The sequence below is a fragment of the Tachysurus vachellii genome, chromosome 12 (assembly GCF_030014155.1).
Source record: "Tachysurus vachellii isolate PV-2020 chromosome 12, HZAU_Pvac_v1, whole genome shotgun sequence".
NCBI lineage: Eukaryota > Metazoa > Chordata > Actinopteri > Siluriformes > Bagridae > Tachysurus > Tachysurus vachellii.
This window is the reverse complement of record NC_083471.1, coordinates 18,410,449-18,428,248: the sequence shown is the minus strand read 5'-3', so window position 1 is coordinate 18,428,248 and position 17,800 is coordinate 18,410,449. Positions and strand designations below refer to the sequence as shown.

The 17,800-nt window shown below is 35.6% G+C and overlaps 1 protein-coding gene across 2 annotated transcripts in view; it reads right to left on the bottom strand.

The window, feature by feature from the left end:
- Positions 1-1,584: 1,584 nt before the first annotated feature.
- Positions 1,585-17,800, bottom strand: part of edil3a (EGF-like repeats and discoidin I-like domains 3a) — a 174,682-nt gene continuing 158,466 nt past the window's right edge. For both annotated transcript variants that reach the window (XM_060884204.1, XM_060884205.1), the window contains exons 9-10: positions 17,479-17,634; positions 1,585-4,101 (exon numbers count right to left, since the gene is read on the bottom strand). In XM_060884204.1, the coding sequence (XP_060740187.1) occupies positions 3,952-4,101; positions 17,479-17,634 (306 nt within the window). In that variant the 3' untranslated portion in view covers positions 1,585-3,951. The remainder of the gene's footprint in view (positions 4,102-17,478; positions 17,635-17,800) is intronic.

Below are 17,800 nucleotides of genomic sequence, written 5' to 3'. Positions count from 1 at the left end.
AATTGCATCGGTAGTGCTCTTTCTGGGCATGAAGCCATACTGCTGCTCACAAATATACACTTCCTTTCTTAGCCTAACTTCCATTACTCTTTCTCATAGCTTCATTGTGTGGCTCATCAACTTTATACCTCTGTAATTGCTACAACCCTGCACATCACCCTTGTTCTTAAAGATGGGCACTAGAACACTTCTTCTTCATTCCTCAGGCATCTTCTTACTCTCTAAAATCCTGTTGAACAATCTAGATTGAAACTCCACTACTGTCTCTCGTAGACCTCCACACCTCCACAGGTATGCCATCGGGACCAACTCTTGATTCTATTCAGAACCTTCCTCACCTCATCCTTTCTAATCTTTGCTATTTCTTGCTTTACAATATTCATATCTTTTCCTCTCATACTCCTTATTCATTAGCTCCTCAAAATACTCCTTCCATCTTCTCTGCACACTCTCCTCGTCTGTTAGCACATTTCCATCTCTATCTTATTATAATCACCCTTATCTGTTGCACATCCTTCCCATCTCTATCTCTCTGTCTCACTAATCTGTACAAGTCCTTCTCACCGTATCTAGTGTTTTACCTGGCATACAAATCATCGTACGCTTTCTGTTTGGCGCTGCGATTCCTTGTGACCCTGTCTATTTTAGTTACTCTTCCTCTGAATGCTGTCCTGTACTTCCTCGTTCCACCACCGTGTTTCCTTATCTTTTTTTCTCCTTCCAGAACACACCCTCCTACCTGTCTTCCTGATCATGTCTGCTGTATTTAGCCAGTCTTCTGAAAGCTCTTCCTAACCACCCAAAGCCTCAAAGCCTCTCAGTTGTGTCTGAATTCCTCACAACATTCTTCCTTTTTCAACTTCTAGCACTTGGTCTTCTTTTCTATCTTTCCTCTTTTCTTCCTGACCACCAGAGACATCTTACTTAAAACCACCTTGCAGTCACTAATCTCTCTCAGATTGCCTCAGAGGTGCTTATGAGAAAAAAATAAGTATGATAAAAGAAAGCCTGAGTGATTATTAAGGCAATATTGCCAATCTTCACAATCTTGAAATTTTACTTCTGCTTCTTACTTCTGCTGCTGCTTTAACCCACAGTGAGTTATAAGCACACTTCATTCTTATGTATATTGAAAGTAAAGTACGTACTCATTTGTCCGGTTAAAAAACTTTTGTATTCAACTCGAGTTTTACGTGTTAAATTTGAAGGTGACTGAGAACTAATACATATCTACGTAACTTAAAAGAAATAAAATCATTCAGTAAGAACGCTTCCCTGCTAAAATGCCCTTGAATGATGGGAAAGTGCAATAAACAGACTGTTTTCCAATTATGTTTTAATTTGGGTCTTTATTTGGGACTTATTTAAATAAGTCTTCGCTTATCTGAAGTAATTACCCTCACTCTGTCACTCCCTCATAATTGGCTCACTAATGGACATGACATTGTTACACGCACTCTTCGTGAATGAAACTAACGATCCCAAACATATCATGATTTAAAAAAAAAGAAACCAAAAAACCCAGACTTTATTTCACAGACTTTGATTTATTTGTCAAACCAAAGAGTGGACTAACAGGTGATAATGGCTTTTTTGTACACTCTTCAGCTTTTACTAATCAGCATGTTATCAGTACACTTTGTCAGATTCTTCCAATTGAATGCAAAACATGGGGGTGACATTTATTTATTTGCAAAAGTTGTTAGGTAAAAACACAAAAAAAACAAACAAAAAAAACAAAATGAAGCAAAAAAATGAAGAAAAAAAAAATAAAGCAAACTTGATGTGTGGCCCACAGGTATATCCTGATATCAGCTTTACACATCACTATTCACAGCACATAAAATAGAAATACCAGACTATTGAACACACCAGTATATATATTATTTTAAAAATGTGCCTATGGACATTTTTTCAAGATTTTTATCTTCTTTGAATGTTAGCCCCCAAAAAGTACAAAAAACTGTTACGATGTGCACACAAGTCATTTGAACAGGACAGCCTGTGTTAGCAGCGACACAGGGCAATGTTAGACAAGGATTACCATATCAATACCTCCATATAGATGTTAATAAATCAGAATAAATCAAATACAAATGTATGACTTCTTGCAACATTCATCTGTTAGAAAACATGTAAGTGTACATAATGATTATGTTTCATGTCACCATATTGTGAATAAACATTGTTAATGGATTTTTTTTTCATTTTTGTTCTTTCTTTTTTGTTTTACACATCACATTCAAAGTTTTACAAATGATCAATGACGAATGGTTTAAGATAATATTATGGTACATTACATGGCTAAGTGGCCCCTTTCCCCTGCTTTAAAAGGGATATCCACTCCTCCTCAGCATTCAAGAAAAACTGATGATTTTTAGGCTAGACCCTTTCTAGTTATCCCGTTATAAACCTGAATTCATTGATTCCCAAGACAGACAAACAAAACTGAATTAGAATTCTTCATAATCTTTATAGTATATCAGATTGTACATTGATGGTTTAAGTTTGGGTGAAATTTTTTTTCTTACTTTAGATTTACCAAGGGCTGATTTGTGACTTCCATCCTGAGGATTTAACATTAATGAAAAGAAGAAGAAAAAAATACAGTAGTAAAGCTGAGCAATGCAGCAGAAAAAAAAAAGAAATAACCAGGCAATAAAAATAGCAAGAATCTGGACATACAAATAGAAGATAATAGCACATTTTAACAGCAACAAATTAAATACAACCGAGATTAAAGATAGCCCAAGATTGCAAACCCTCCTGGACATTTCTCAGTTGAAAACATTCGATAGCCTGTCTTTTAGGTATCAAACAAACATAATTTCACAGAATTGCACATCTGTAAAAAATTTGCACAAGCTATAAAAAGTTATGAGTGGCAAAGTTATGAAGGTTAGCAATTTTCTTTTCTTTTTTAAGAGTTTTGGAATTATATATCCAATTAAATCTTTCTTGCTCATTAAAATTCCTGTGGCGTTTGGGTGAGAGAGCGGCTTGGTGCAACTAGGCTGTGTGACAAGTCTCTAAGTGTAGCTTTGTGCTGGAAGTGCACTTTAGTATTAATAAGTCCAATCATTTATGTACCTGTGAAAATTTAGCAAGAGCTACATTTATGCCACACTTCTAATACTGATTTCATAAGATTTCCAGTTCATGACTTACATAGTACTTGTATTAATTGGCATACTGTATAAGTATATATACTGTATATAGAGAGAGAGATATTTTTTTAAAAATGCAAGTAAAAACAGATTCAAAGTTATTAATTTAAGTGATAAATGTTTAATATGGAGCAAAAATACAATGTTAAGGGAATTAGATGCCTAACATTTCTAATATAATTTATGCACCATGCAATAATTTAGTGTTTAATATATAATACAAGAGCATCATATTATGTCTACGCAACATCTGTGTTTTATGTAAGTGTAGAATTGATAAGGTGTTAAAATAAAACAGGAAAGCAGGAAACATAAATGCTGTTGTTATAGTAGTGGCGTTTTAAACATCTTAGCAGTTTGCTTATGGTCCATGAAGCATAGTATATCCTTTTATTTTGTGTTGGTTTAAAAGTGACACCATCTAGTGGCTAACATCCCACTGCTTAAGTCACAGTGAAATAAACCCAACCCAAATCCCGTAATTATATCAGAAATGACGACTCTATAATCATAGGGCAAAATGGAACTTGAGCCAATTAATCCCAAGCGCAGGAAATTAAGAAAACAAACATAATGTTAGGGACAGAATTTAGTTTACAAAACTTAAAACAGCAATCATTCCCCCCCCAGGGATGTTTCTTTTTTTCATAACCATTTTGAAGGAAAAACAAAAAAGCAAATGCTATTGGAAATTTATCCTTTATACAGCTCGAGCAAAGTTTATATTGAATCTGGATTTGGTACTGAAGTGTACCAAGCAAGAAAAAATGGGATCTGGGGATTTTTACTCTTCCTCCCTGCATCCAAGTACTTCTGCACGCAGAGTGATCCTCCCATACCATGACCATGGAAGGATCCGGATGAAGCGGGTATAGATGGGAGGATCGATCACGTTTTTCCTGTGTGTGTCATTATCGAAGTTTCCTTGAAACACCTGAAAGAATAAAGATCAGGAAAGTCCAAAGTTTTGATTAGCAGTAAGCATGATGAAATGTACGTTGAGAAATTCAACACAACTTGAATAACTGTAAACCTTCATAGGTAGTTTAGGTCTTCTGAATCTTGTCTACACTGTCCAATTATACATCTGAATTGTGTAGGGGCATCTTTCAGTCCCAATGTACAGTACTGATAATATATTGAAAAAATACTATGTTGAGATCTGAAGTCAGTGACCTTCTTTCACATATGTTAGCTCGGAGATGAAATTTTCTGGTGTTCTCTTCAACTCTTGCCTTTGGATAACCATGGCAGCGTCGGGATTGTGATCTACTAAAAATATGGGGAATGCAATAAAATCTCCCAGGAAATGTATCCTAGACTATTCTTTTTATTTTAAATTAGGCTAGATAAGATGCAAATAAAGGACTACAGGCTATGAAAAATTGTGCAGTGCAATCCCTAGTTAAGTGGTCCAGGATCTACTCCTATATTGCTATAACCAGGAAAGTGAGAAAACATGCAAAGTTTTGAAAACACTGTGCCAGGTTACTGCTATTAAGTATTGTCCAGGCTTTGTTTCATGATATCTTGTCAAAATACAGTGATACCTACTAATACAAAATACCTACTTTTTTCAAAGCCACTGATAGCAGTCTTAGAAAAGTATGCACCTTAAAAGATCTTAGAAGATGCAGCTTAAAAGAGCCTCAGCATAACAGTAACAGGACATCAAAATATTTTTTTAGGTAAAAAAAAAATCTGTTTCTCTTAACGTGAGGGAAAAAAATACGCTGAAGAAGAGTAAACAATTTCCACTTCTCTCTGTATAACCTACGTATGGAGGCAGGGTAAAAGTTCACATGAAACAAGAACAAAAAAAATTGGCTGGTGGAAAACAAAGTTCTCCGGTGGGCTTCAAAGGCAGCTCCATCTCCTTTTTTTAGCATGCAGACAGCCTGAAGTATATCAGCAGAAAGAACAAAAGACAACTGTGGCGAGTCACTGAGTCAGGCTCAGCTTTGTGCATCACAAACACCAAATATACAACTTGTGCATTCTTCTCCAGACTGTTGCAATGCGTTCTTTACTGCCATAGCATCAATCTCAAGTCTGTGGCTTATGGTGAAAGGAAGAGGGGGTGTGATGAAAAATTGATTATCAGAGACACTGTGCTCATTTGCTGAGCTTTCCATCAGCTTCCTGAAATGTTTTTGTTTGCAGATTAGAGTTCTACAAGAAGCATCCACAATCAAGGTTCTAAACAAATGGGTGTCAGAAGGTTTGTAATGTATTTAAATTTATGGATGTGGAAAGTTAACATTTGGACTGTTTTTTGCATCCAAGTTTACTTTTCGGTTTTTCTACTGCTGGTGAAATTTCCAGGCATTCTTTGTATACACCATTACATTTCCTCTATATTTTGCTTTAGAGCAAATAGCAGTGACACCCATTTGATTAGCCGGATATAATCTATCCTCTATAAGAAACATTCTTACTAAAAACTAATCTAATTCATTGTGTTAAGGTTAAGATGCATTAGATATTCATTGTGAAAAGTGTAGATTAGAAGCCAGTGTGACAGATAAGACTTTAACATTTAAACTATATATTGTAATGTTAGAGTGGTTTAGTGATAGAAAGAGGCAGATTTGTTAAAGGAAGTTATAAATGTTCTTAACTTAAACTGGGGCTGTGACTCATGAAATGGATGACTGATTGGAATAATAGCAATGCATAATCCTTTTTCAATTTGTAAATTCAACAGGTTTGCCTCATTCAGTCAGGGAAACACTACGAAGCCTGTTGAATGTGCTCTAGATGTAAGAGAATCTACAACATGAAATTAGCTAGGCCTTTAGGGATACTAGAAATTGATGTACAGTGCAAAGATGCACAAATGATCTGTACAAATACTCTGGCCCCATCACAATGTACCTGGCAATGAAACTTACAGAAGGTTATGGTTAATGAAGTTTTGGATGTCCGGTGGTGCTCTGAAAATTTGGGAAAATCTGGTATTGGATCCACTCGGGAAGGTACAATTATCATTTCTTGTAATATATATAGATAGGTCTAGTTAAACAGTGACAATCCAGAGCCATGGCCAGTCAGCAGACAAACAGGCTAAACACAAATGGTAAAGCACACCATGGATTGTTCTGTCTTGATCCATGCTGTCTGAAAGGCACAATTCTGCACAGTAATCTTAATTTAACTTCTAAAGATTTTGATAATTATCTTTTAGCTAGGATTTTAACAGGTGGTATTGAGAAACTATGGAAAGAATGTACACAAAACAATACCTATAATGAAAGCTGAATATGGAAAGGTCTGCATTTAGTAATTAAATCTCAATATACTGTAGGTACTATGATTCTTGTTTTGGTCATGGTACGGCACTTTCAAGATGATCTTTACAAATGTCCATAAAATTCAACCAAGCTGCCAGAAAAACAACATTTAATATATATTTCCAAAATGTATCAACGTCACTAAAGCACTAAAATAAACAAATCAAGGAGGGCTAATAGAATAATGAGCGCAAATTATATCAAGCTGTATGCTTCATGGATAATTAACCATCTAAATGCACACAACTGTAATAACCAGCCAGCAAATTGTAAAAAAAAAAAAAAAGGGTTTAGCACTGGCAGAATTAAACTATTGTAATTATGACACAAAAAGCAGGTGACGAAATTTTTAAGTGAAAGTTGAAACCAGTGGACTAGACCTGATGAGTCACTCTGTGGAGTGATATTAGGAATACCAGATAAAAGAATTTTTTTTTTTTTTTGCAGGCTCTGAAAGAAAGTGAGCACTGTAGGTCAATTCTAAACAAAATGTTAAGAATTTATCTTCTTTTTCCCACAAGCACAACGATCTGCTCTAACGGTGAGCACTGATGAAATATTTTTGTGTCTAGAATAAAACACCTTTCAGTGGCAAGCTTACTTCAACAGCTAAAGGAAAGATTGTCTAATTTGTCTCCAACTCCCATAGAGGTGTGAGAATCCTAAGATGATCTCTGAAATGCAAGTCAAATCAAAAGAGGCGCTGAATTCAAGCAGATATTACTCGTGCTCCTGTTTTGTAGCTTTATTATCAGGCTTTCTAGACATTAAATATATTTTGCTGAAAGCTGCAGTTCCCAGTCTAGGTTTTATGATTACTGAGAGGCTTAGTGCTACAAGACATGAGATTAAGTGAGTTGAGTGAGTGAGTGGTAGATTAGAAACAGACAGGCACTCCCACTATCTCTTTTTAAAGCTAAAGACTTATTATTGAGACACGATCCCATGAGAGGGATCAGTCTCCTAAGTATTACTTCTGTGCCTGTTTAGGTCATCATTCGGCTCAATTTATAAACACTGAAGTAGAAGAAGCATATGAAGCTAAATCAAGCAGCAGGTCCCTAGAGACCCAGAGAAGATCTGGTTGTTGGATTCTGGTTAATACAGATAAAATGCAGCTCTTACTATGTATTTTTCAATAAGAAAGGAACATGTTTAAGTTTTAAAAACACTTATGATAAACAGTGATCCTTATACTTTATTTAAGTATGTACACTTAAATTCATACCCTGCGATTACTTTCAAGGTGAAAAGCCAGACACATTACACACAAGCTAGAGTAATCGAGCAGAGGCATGGAAAATTGAAAGTTCCATACAAAATCCTAGCTGTTCCTAGGACTGTATCTGGTCCGAGACCTCACATGTTGCACCTGGAATCTGCAGGAGTCAATCTCCCAGTTTGGGAGTCACAGCCGTTTATACTTCTATTAACACTGGGATTACTTGGATGTCACTGTCCACATCTGTTCCAATTATTTTTTCAATCCAGATGCTTCTCTATCTTCTCATGCTCCTGCTTTTTGATGTTACTTTTGGCTGGGATTGCCACATCTATCACAACTGCCATCTGTTGCTCATTTTCAACAAAAACTAAAATCAACTGTCTTTTTCCTCACATATTGCTAATTTGACAGGCTCATGTTCGTAACTTCTCTACATCATCATAAGGATTTGGCTAATTTATCCACACAGGCTGCTACAAGACAAAATTGGAACAGCACCTTCTTACCTCAAAAGCTCTTATCACTCCTTCCACTGCACCTTTCACCCTCAGATCTACTAGAACTGCTCGACTGGTCCCACCATCTCAAGGTAGGTATATATCAAGACTTTTATCTGTTCTGGCACCAAGGTGGTGGAATAAACTTTCCCTAGATATCCAAACAGCTGAGTCACTGGCTATCTTCAAAGGATAAGTGAAGACCTACCTCTTCCTGAAATATTAAACTAGTGGTTATTTTCTTCCTGTTTTATGTATTTGAGTTTTAGGATGATGGTATCCTTAGTCTATGACTTAGTGAACTAGTGTTGATGTATTCATCGATAGAGATGTAAAGGTAAATGTTAACTATCTATGACTGGTTTGTCAGCCTGGAAGTCAATTCTCAACAATTTTCTGTAGTGTTAAGTAAAGTTCTCCCGTTAGTACTTGGAAACTTCTAACCACAAATGTTTCCATACACCATCCCCGCCACATGGTTAAGCATCTCAGTATATTCTGTCCAAGCTTTTATCTTACACCCTGCGACTATATGTTGTACGTTTTTGTGGTATTTTTTCACAGCCTGCAACTTGGGTCCTGTCATCTGTATTAGATTGCTAGCTCTATGGATTTGCTGCTTAGGGGCATTTCTAGTCACTGGTAGGATTTTTTGAAGTCAGCAACGTCCTTTGCCTGCCAAAGATACATCCCATGGAGGGGCTCTTCCACAATATTTTGTCTTCCTCCTCATCACATACTGTTCTGCTGATTGAGGCTCGTTCTTAGCAGGTTCTTCCCAAGGGACCATCTTCCTGATGTGTTCATGGATGCTTCTTGTTTTTTGCGTTATGAATAATGGCTCTGACACTCACTAATCCTTGGCCTCCCACTCAAGGTCTCAGGGTGCTTGATTTTGGGAGGAACCCTACATGTATTGAGAGGAATTCTTTTTGTGTTTAGTGGCATCTGTCTTCTCCTGTGGCCAGATTACTATTCCAGCTGAGTATCTGATGACTAGTAGGGGATTACCTTACCTTCCAATTTCCTATACTGTAAATTTTCCATGTTTCGGTGGTGGCCTAGATGCTATTGATTACCCTGCCTTGGACACTACTCAAGAAAAAAGTGCCAACTTCAAAAGTTAGAAGTACAGGGAGGTGCTTTAGATTAATTTAAGCACCCGTGTAAGCCTAACCCTGATTATAGAAAACTTGTTCCCGTGTAAATACTCAAATAAAATATGATCTCAAATAAAATATGAACTGCTCAATCTGAATATAGCCCTCGGAGTCACACTATGCAAGTGCTTAACTTGAATTTCTTGGCACCTATTCAAGTTAAAATATCCACATGCAGTTCACACCACCAAAGCTGGAAGATACTGCAGCTTTTTCAGTTGTTCCTTGACCACCTCTTTTAAATCGATTATTTGGCTTCAAGGAAAAACAGGGAACAGAACATTAGGATTTCTTAGTAGATGTGGATGCACAATTTAATATGCTGATGTTGGAAGCTATGAACTGAAATATGTGCGTTTTCATTTTGAGATTATACTATTTGGAGCTAAGAAATTATTATTATGTTTGTTCTATCTGCATTCTCTAAAGAAAGTTTGGCAAGGGTTTAATGAATAGGCAGACTGAGTAGTCATTTAGAATTGTTACAGTTTACTATAAGGTTCATAGTTTTATAGTAAGAAAATAAAAATATGTGTGTATATAATGCTGCTCTTTGCTCTGTGTTTTTCAAGAAAATGTCTTTATCAGCATTACCGAGCAGAATATTTAGGGTAGGACATACATCTCTGACTACATAGCTGAGGTCAAAATATTAAAGATCTCAATTTGGATTATCTCCTCACAATGTACACTTCATTCTGAATGAAATTTATTAAAAAAAAAGTAAGGATGTCTTAACAAACCTGGCAAAAACAAACAAGCAAACAAACAAAAACTCATTCTGTTTCTGACTCCACCACTGGAAAAGAAGCTAAACAATAACAACTTGTAACTGTTAAATGATTTAATACCTGATTCTACAAGACTTTACTGTACATCATTCTTTACATCTCTGCTTCTCATACATATGCACATGCTCTTTATCATAGTGAGTCTGTCATACTGTCATACTATCACACACATCGCCAACCCCACTCACATTATTTGGCTCCCTCAGGGCCTGTACTTTCTCATCAGATATGAGCTTCAGCAGCTTGAGGAGGTTCAGAAGTGAAGCTTAGCTAAGGCTGAGTGATGTAATCTCCATACAGCTAGCAGCTGGGTACAGGGCCGGTGGAGCAGCAGGCCTGGTATAGTGCTGCAGGAGGTTGTGAGGGAGTGGCACAGTGCAGCACAGATGGTGAAAGGAGGGGAGCACTGTGCCACACTAGTTGTGCTTTGTATTTACTTAGTGTCAGGGATTGACAGGCGGAAATTCCCATGACCTTCATCAGGGGGTCGGGAAATTCCCAGAGGCAGCACTAGGAGTTCTGGTGTTTCAAAGTTCACTAGCTTGCAGGTAAAAATGCTTAACCCAAGGATATCCACCATCCCTCAAGTGTGAAATTCCATGTGGGATGCAGATTACCACTGCTTCTTGGTGCATTGTCAAACAATCCTGTTAAACCACCTATATATTGGGATAAATAACAATCCACAATTTGTCAAAAAATATATTCCCTCTTTCATCAAACTACTGTCCATCAAGCTTATTCAGATTTCCTATAGCAAAGGTCAACTGGAGGACTGTGCTCTGGATGTAGACCCATTAAAATATTTCAGTCATATTAAATTAAATCATATTGTACAGTACCAGAAATGATAACGGTAAGCAAGAACTGACCATAGTTCAGTGACCTACAGGGTTTTTTTTAATACTTCTGTAGCAAAATCATTATTTAGTGACTAATGATACAGTATGTGATGGGGAAATAAAAAAATCAATGATGAAAACAATGTTGAAAGATGACATATCAAGTACATGATTATTCTCCTCTTTAAGATCAAACTTAATTTCATGACACTAATCCAAAATTATTGTGTGAAGTGACATTATGAAACAAAACATAAATAATTTAAAATTAAATGGAAAAAATTCCAAATGGAAAAAAAAACAGCTCAGACAGGTGCTTTTGGCATCTGTCTTAATGCGCATGTTAAAATAATGCTCAATAATGCAATATTGGGGTTATTAAGGTGTTGGACCACTAATTGGAAGGTTGTAAGCTTGAATCCCAGGTCTACCAAGCTGCCACTGCTGGGTCCGTGAGCAAGGCCCTTAACTCTCACTTGCTCAGCTGTATAAATTGTTAGAAAAAAGAAAAATTAGGTCGCTCTAGATAAGGGTGTCTGCCAAATGCCATGAATGTAATGTAATTTGTAAATATATTTTTTTAATATAAAAAAATATAAATCTTGCAAAAGATGTAATATTGATTGTAGGACATAATGGTTAGTGAATAATAACTAGCATGTGTTTAATATGTAACTGAATAATACACCTTGCATGAATTTATGTTAATAAGGAAAAGAAATGTCAATTGAGGGCATAAATAATACTTTATAGAAGCACAACATTATTTTTTCTCCTGGCAGCTGGCTCGGGTGGCTCTTGCTGCCCTCTTGGCCTTTTCCATATGCTGTACTGTGAAAGGCTGTTTCTGCAGTGCATCAGCACACTCAATCTTGTGTTAATGGCTAATCATAAATAAACTCCACATGCTATATATCTATTTTCATACTATATATACAGAATCATTTGCTCCAAGTTATTAAAGTTATTATCATATTCATTTGAGAGTCAGTAATTTATTATGGATTATTCACAATGCTTGAAATAAAGTAAAACTGCAATATAAAATTTAATCGTTTGCATCTATATAATCAAATAGATGACTAAAAGAAATGGATGATGTGCCTCATTTGATAAAAAGAATATTTTTGCTAATTAAATCCAACATTTTTGTTGCATTTTTTTGTAAATATCAAATATTTGTTTTTTAGTTTGTTTATTTCTTTCTTCTTCAGAATTTCAGTGAAGTCTCAGACTTTTGGACCCCACTGTCTATATCTGTTAGTTACATCAATCATGAGTTAGACTAAAGAGACAAATAATGGAATTGAATGTTTCCAACTGCCTTCATTGGGGTTTTAAATTCAAAATTCACTCACATTAAGCAGTGGCTAAATCAAGAGTTGTAATGTCAGGACTGGCAGCTGCTATTATTTTTCTGGTCAGAGAAGGCCAACCTTAATAATGTCAGTAAAAACCTGTAATGAGGCTGGAATGTAATGCAGTTCACTTTAGCAAGACTGTGCCAGATCTGGACTGTAACCCCTACAGCTTTAAGTATATAAAAAACAAGCTTACAAATGGAAAACATTTTACTTTGAGCCTTTTCTGCTAAAGTGAAGGTGGATCTAACATAAGATGAATTTCTATTTATTTAAGTCGCATTTCAGACTCAGTGTTAACTCTTGAATTACATTCTTAATCACAAAAATATTGAATTAAATGATGGGACCATTGGAAATGTTTACCAAAAATTGACAAACGCATCTTATGTGACATCATTAAAAACTGCGTTATCAGTTCATTCAGGTTCTAACAATATTTATTTCATTACCTCACATTAACAAAATATTAACTTTAGCATCAATAAAAATAACTATTGTCAACATTGTAGGTCAGTAATTTAAATCATGTATTAATTTATATTTGTTGCATTCCTGCACTGACTACTTTGAGTCATGAATTCAATAAACACAGCCTCATAAATAAGAAGGTTAGAATGTTACATGATATGATAAAAACCTACTGAACTTTGGCTTTCAGGTATAAATATTTGAAATTACTTCTGAATTTTGCAAAAGTATTAATTTAGTTGTTTATTCATATCATCTGTTGTGGGTTTAATTTTACTCACTGATTTTAATAAATATTGTTTAACGCAGTTGTTGCAGTTGTTTATTATTATGTTACTTACGTACATTTTTTATCGCACTTGTGTATTACAAGGTTTATTCAAGTCAAATAATTAAATAATATTACTTACATGATCCTTAATTTATTTAATGTGTTACAATAACTGATACTGACATATCTTTCTTGCTGTGTAAAAATAATAGCTGGGGTTAAATGGCATGTTCCAGCAATGTCATGAACCTGGTCACACTAATTTAATAGCAGTTTCACCAAGGAACATAACCTGCAGCTGAAAAATATTACATGGCCTTTATATCTAACTATATTTATTCATCAAAATGGTAATATAAGGTCATAGTGATACTAGTTAATCCTGGAAAAGATAGTTAACCCACCTTTAGCCTCACCATATTATTCAGATATACATTTAGCATATTATTTAGAGATTACTAATATTACTATTATTGTCTGATAGTAATGGGCTAATCAAAGTAGTCACAAATCAGCCATCAAATGAATCAAATATCCACTTGCATTTGATGAGAAATACTTAAACCTTTCTGCTCATAGCAGTCTGTTGACATAGAGACTGTAGAGAATCTGTGAAACTAAAGTCAAGTCAAGTCACTGCTAATCAAACTTGTCTTACTAAGCCAACGAATGATTGAGTGTAATTTTTTTAACCCAAATAACAGCTAAATCTGTCCAAAAGTGAGGCTTAATATGCACACAGGAAGATCAGCATCTAATCTCATGTGATCCTGTTAACCTTCTTTTGATGCACTTCTATTTTCTCACCATAAGGGAATATACCTTTATAGAGGTTAATTAACTCATTGTCACTTCAAACATAGTCATTTATTGCTGTGTGTGACTATGCTTGTTACTGTGTACAATGTCAGATAAAAGCTCTTGGGGATTAGCGGAACACTAGGAAAAGAACTCATTGTTACGTCTTACAACCTACAGAAAACCTTGAACTAATCACTTATTGCAGTCGGAAGTTAAAAAAGGCAGATCAATGATCCTTCTGTTTATTATGTCCAATTTTAAATCACATTTATTCAAGTATTCAGACTATTTATCCATTATTTTGTTCTTTTTATACAATGTTAGCATGCATGGATTTTTCATCCATTTGTTCAGCACCATTGTGGTCAGGGTCAGCGTGCATTCAGAATCGATAAGGATTACTGGGGAACATGCAGCTGTAAGGAAGCAATGCTAACCACTGTTCCAGCCGATATTCCTTCCAATCTTCAGAAGTGGTGAGCTCGGCGTACTAGTACCAGAGTCAGTTCACTCAAGAGATATTCTATCAGGTTCATGCCCAAGCTCTGATTGGGACACTCAAGGACATTCACAACACTCAAAGTTACTATTGTGTTGTTTTGACTGTCTTTCAGATGAATCACTCTGTATATTTTAGGATCTGTTTATAATTCCTCACTTCTGACAACCCCCCAGTCCCTGCTGCTGAAAAACTATTTCATAGCTTGAAGTTGCTGCCCATTGTGTTTCACTGGATGAAACTGGTCACGTGATGAGAATTGCTTAGTTTCTTTACATCACCTTCCTGAAATACCTGACACTCAGGCCAAATAGTGCGTGAGTCAATGAGAGCGTGTGTGTGCCCTGCGATGGGTTGGCACTCCGTCCAGGGTGTATCCTGCCTTGATGCCCGATGACGCCTGAGATAGGCACAGGCTCCCCGTGACCCGAGGTAGTTCGGATAAGCGGTAGAAAATGACTGAATGAATGAACTTTCCTTCAACTCATCAGGAATCTGCCTTTTACTTGACACTTGGTATCCAGCTTGACCCAAAAATCCTGATTATTGGAATGCTACAGATGTTCTTACCTGTCAGGTTTTTCCCATCTCCATACTAGACCTATTTTGTGAAAGTCCGTGTGAGACTTAGTGGTTAGTAAATTCCTTCCATTTAAGGTTAACAGTTGGAATACTTCAGTAAATGTGTGATTTAAAAATTGTAATCATTTTACTAAATATTGCGAAAGGTTGCAGCATATCAAAATGTTGTCAGAATATTTTCTCAATGCACTCTATATCGCTCCTAGTATTTACAAGGACTACTGCACATACACACCCTTCACTTTACACTGCTTTCCTTAGGGAAGCTGTAGACAGTCATCTTTGAACCTGGCTGGACATCCATATGTGCCAGATGGCCAATGGCAACCACTACTAAAGCTCTTTAAACAAACATAGTGGGATTGAGTCAAGCATCAAGATCCATAAAGCCCCTTTTCACAAAATCCTTGAAATTTTGGAAAAGCATTAATGTTTCTATTTACAACCGTATCAATTACCTAATAAATGAAACAAAAGAATGAGTGAGAATGGCAATATGAAATAATATGAAATAATTAAAACCTAAAAGTGAATTAATTAAACAATATGATATGAATATGTTTATGAAATATGACTATAGGTAAATGATTATTTCAACATGTATTTGATGGTTTCTGGATTTAATTGTTTACTTCACTATTCAGGCCTGGATCAAGCCATAAGATAATTTTTCATGAAAACATTCAATGCTAAAGGGAGAACCTCTTTCATTTGAATTTAATTAAAATTGATTGTTTTTGCCTGGAGCACTTTGGAAATCAGAAATAACTGTTCCAAATCTGCAGCTGTTTGTGCTGCTGAGGAGTGTTGAAGAAACTGACCGAATGAGTTTAGTAACTAAAAAGAGAGAAGCATCTCCAAACAAACATCGTCTTAAAATGAGGTTCTATTTAAAACTAATGTAATACAAAATAAATAAATAAATAAATGAAATGTCAGCAAAGAAATTGCATGTCAAATGGTCAAACTTATTTCTGGACTCTTGTTGTTTATTCAACATTGTTAAAAACTTTATTGGCCAGTCAGTGAGTAGGAGGTGGGTGGATAATTTTGGAGAGTTTTGCCCATTTGAATGGCCATAGAGATGCTGTAGAATCATGAAAATCCTATTTAGATGGAGGCATAAATCAAGCTAAAATTATGCTTTAATGGTACAATCTGTGTGAGCCAGTATTAATGATGCTGACCCATATTGAGCAGTTCTTCCTTCTATTGACTTTTATTTGACATGAACAAGGCTTTAGCATTAAACAAACAGTGAACAGTAACAGTAATAAAGCAAAAAACAACATGTTTAATTTAATAATTAAATATAAACAATTATTTTTTTTTTACATAACTATTAACTATTATATCTTTTAAAAGATTTAAAAATATAATTTAAATATTTAACTTGTATTTTTTTTTTCCAATTTGCCATCTCCAGCCTTTTTTTTTTTCTTTTTTTTATTACTTATTGAAGTAATAAAAAGGATAAAAGATACTGATTTAGCTAAAAGGTCATTTTATACCACTGCAGGATTTCTCTACAATTAAATTTTCTGAGTGAAGCTAATTTGTAAGTTTGAAGCATTGATGTGCTAGTCTGGACAAACTTATATAAAGTGCAGATTCAGTGACCTCATGCTAGACACTGGCCCAAATCCAAAGAAATGAAATTGTCTTCTGGTCTGACAAATGGGATTTGAAAAATGTCATTTACTGAAAGTGTAAAGTTGGCAAATATACAGTGCCAGGATGTATGATTATATAAATAACTATATATCATTGCTGCTGTCAGGGCCTGGTTTTCCTGTAGATTCTTATGCAGGTTGCTTTAATGAGTATCTTCTCTTCTGAATATAATCCATACTGGTAATTTTCCACAAGCCTTCTTGGAAGAAGTGTTTCTATGATGATGATTTAATTATGCAAGCTTCCAGATCTCATCCCCAGCCCAGCAGTATAGTGGCCATAGTGAGTCTGTTTAATCTGATTATGTTTAAACCTGTTAGACATTTTCACTACCATTTAAAAATAAACACTCCAAAAGCCACACAATTAACTGGTTAAGCTTCAGTGTATTATCAGGGTATTATGATCAAAGCTCATTTTCCTTCGTAGAATTAAATCCTAATGGCAGGCTTTGCTATTATTTAGTGTAAGACTTAAGGTAAACAATGGCAAGTTGTTCCTGAGGTCATGCGCACAGCACTGGCATTGCACTAAATACATTAAATAGTCTGAAGTCTTTGACATATTGGAGTCGTAACTGTGTATAACCTACTACTGGAAACAATATCTGTGTGAAAGAGATAGTGAAGAGGAGAAAGATGCTCTGGTGAATGTGCTTTTAGAACATGATACAAGAATGGATCTGATAAGGTGTAGGAGATTGAAAATGCTTCAGGCTTTTATCTACATGTGTTTGGCAAGAGATGTAAGTAAGGTTTTACCATATCCCTGACTGGAGAGCCCATATTAAAGCCAAAAAAACCCTAAGTATATTTCAGCCTTGATGTCCATGATAGGGCCTTACCTTATCTTTCTTCTGTTTTTCATCCTGATATATGTGCCATCTTTCTCCATCATTGCTAAAAGCAAGCTTATAGGAGCCCACAAACTGCACATGGCCAAAATCTTTCGCCCCCTGAGTAATGACACCTGTGATTTTGGTTGGCACAAGCATGTCCACCTGAGAGAGAAAGAAAGACAGAGAGAAAGAGAGAGAGAGAACAAATGTAAGAACCTCGTTTTCATTCACAAGTGTGAGTCTTAAAGGTTCCTGAGATTTTGGAATTAATTACAAAGTTGACAGAAGCGAATCAGCAAACATTGCAATATACTGTACTACACTATAC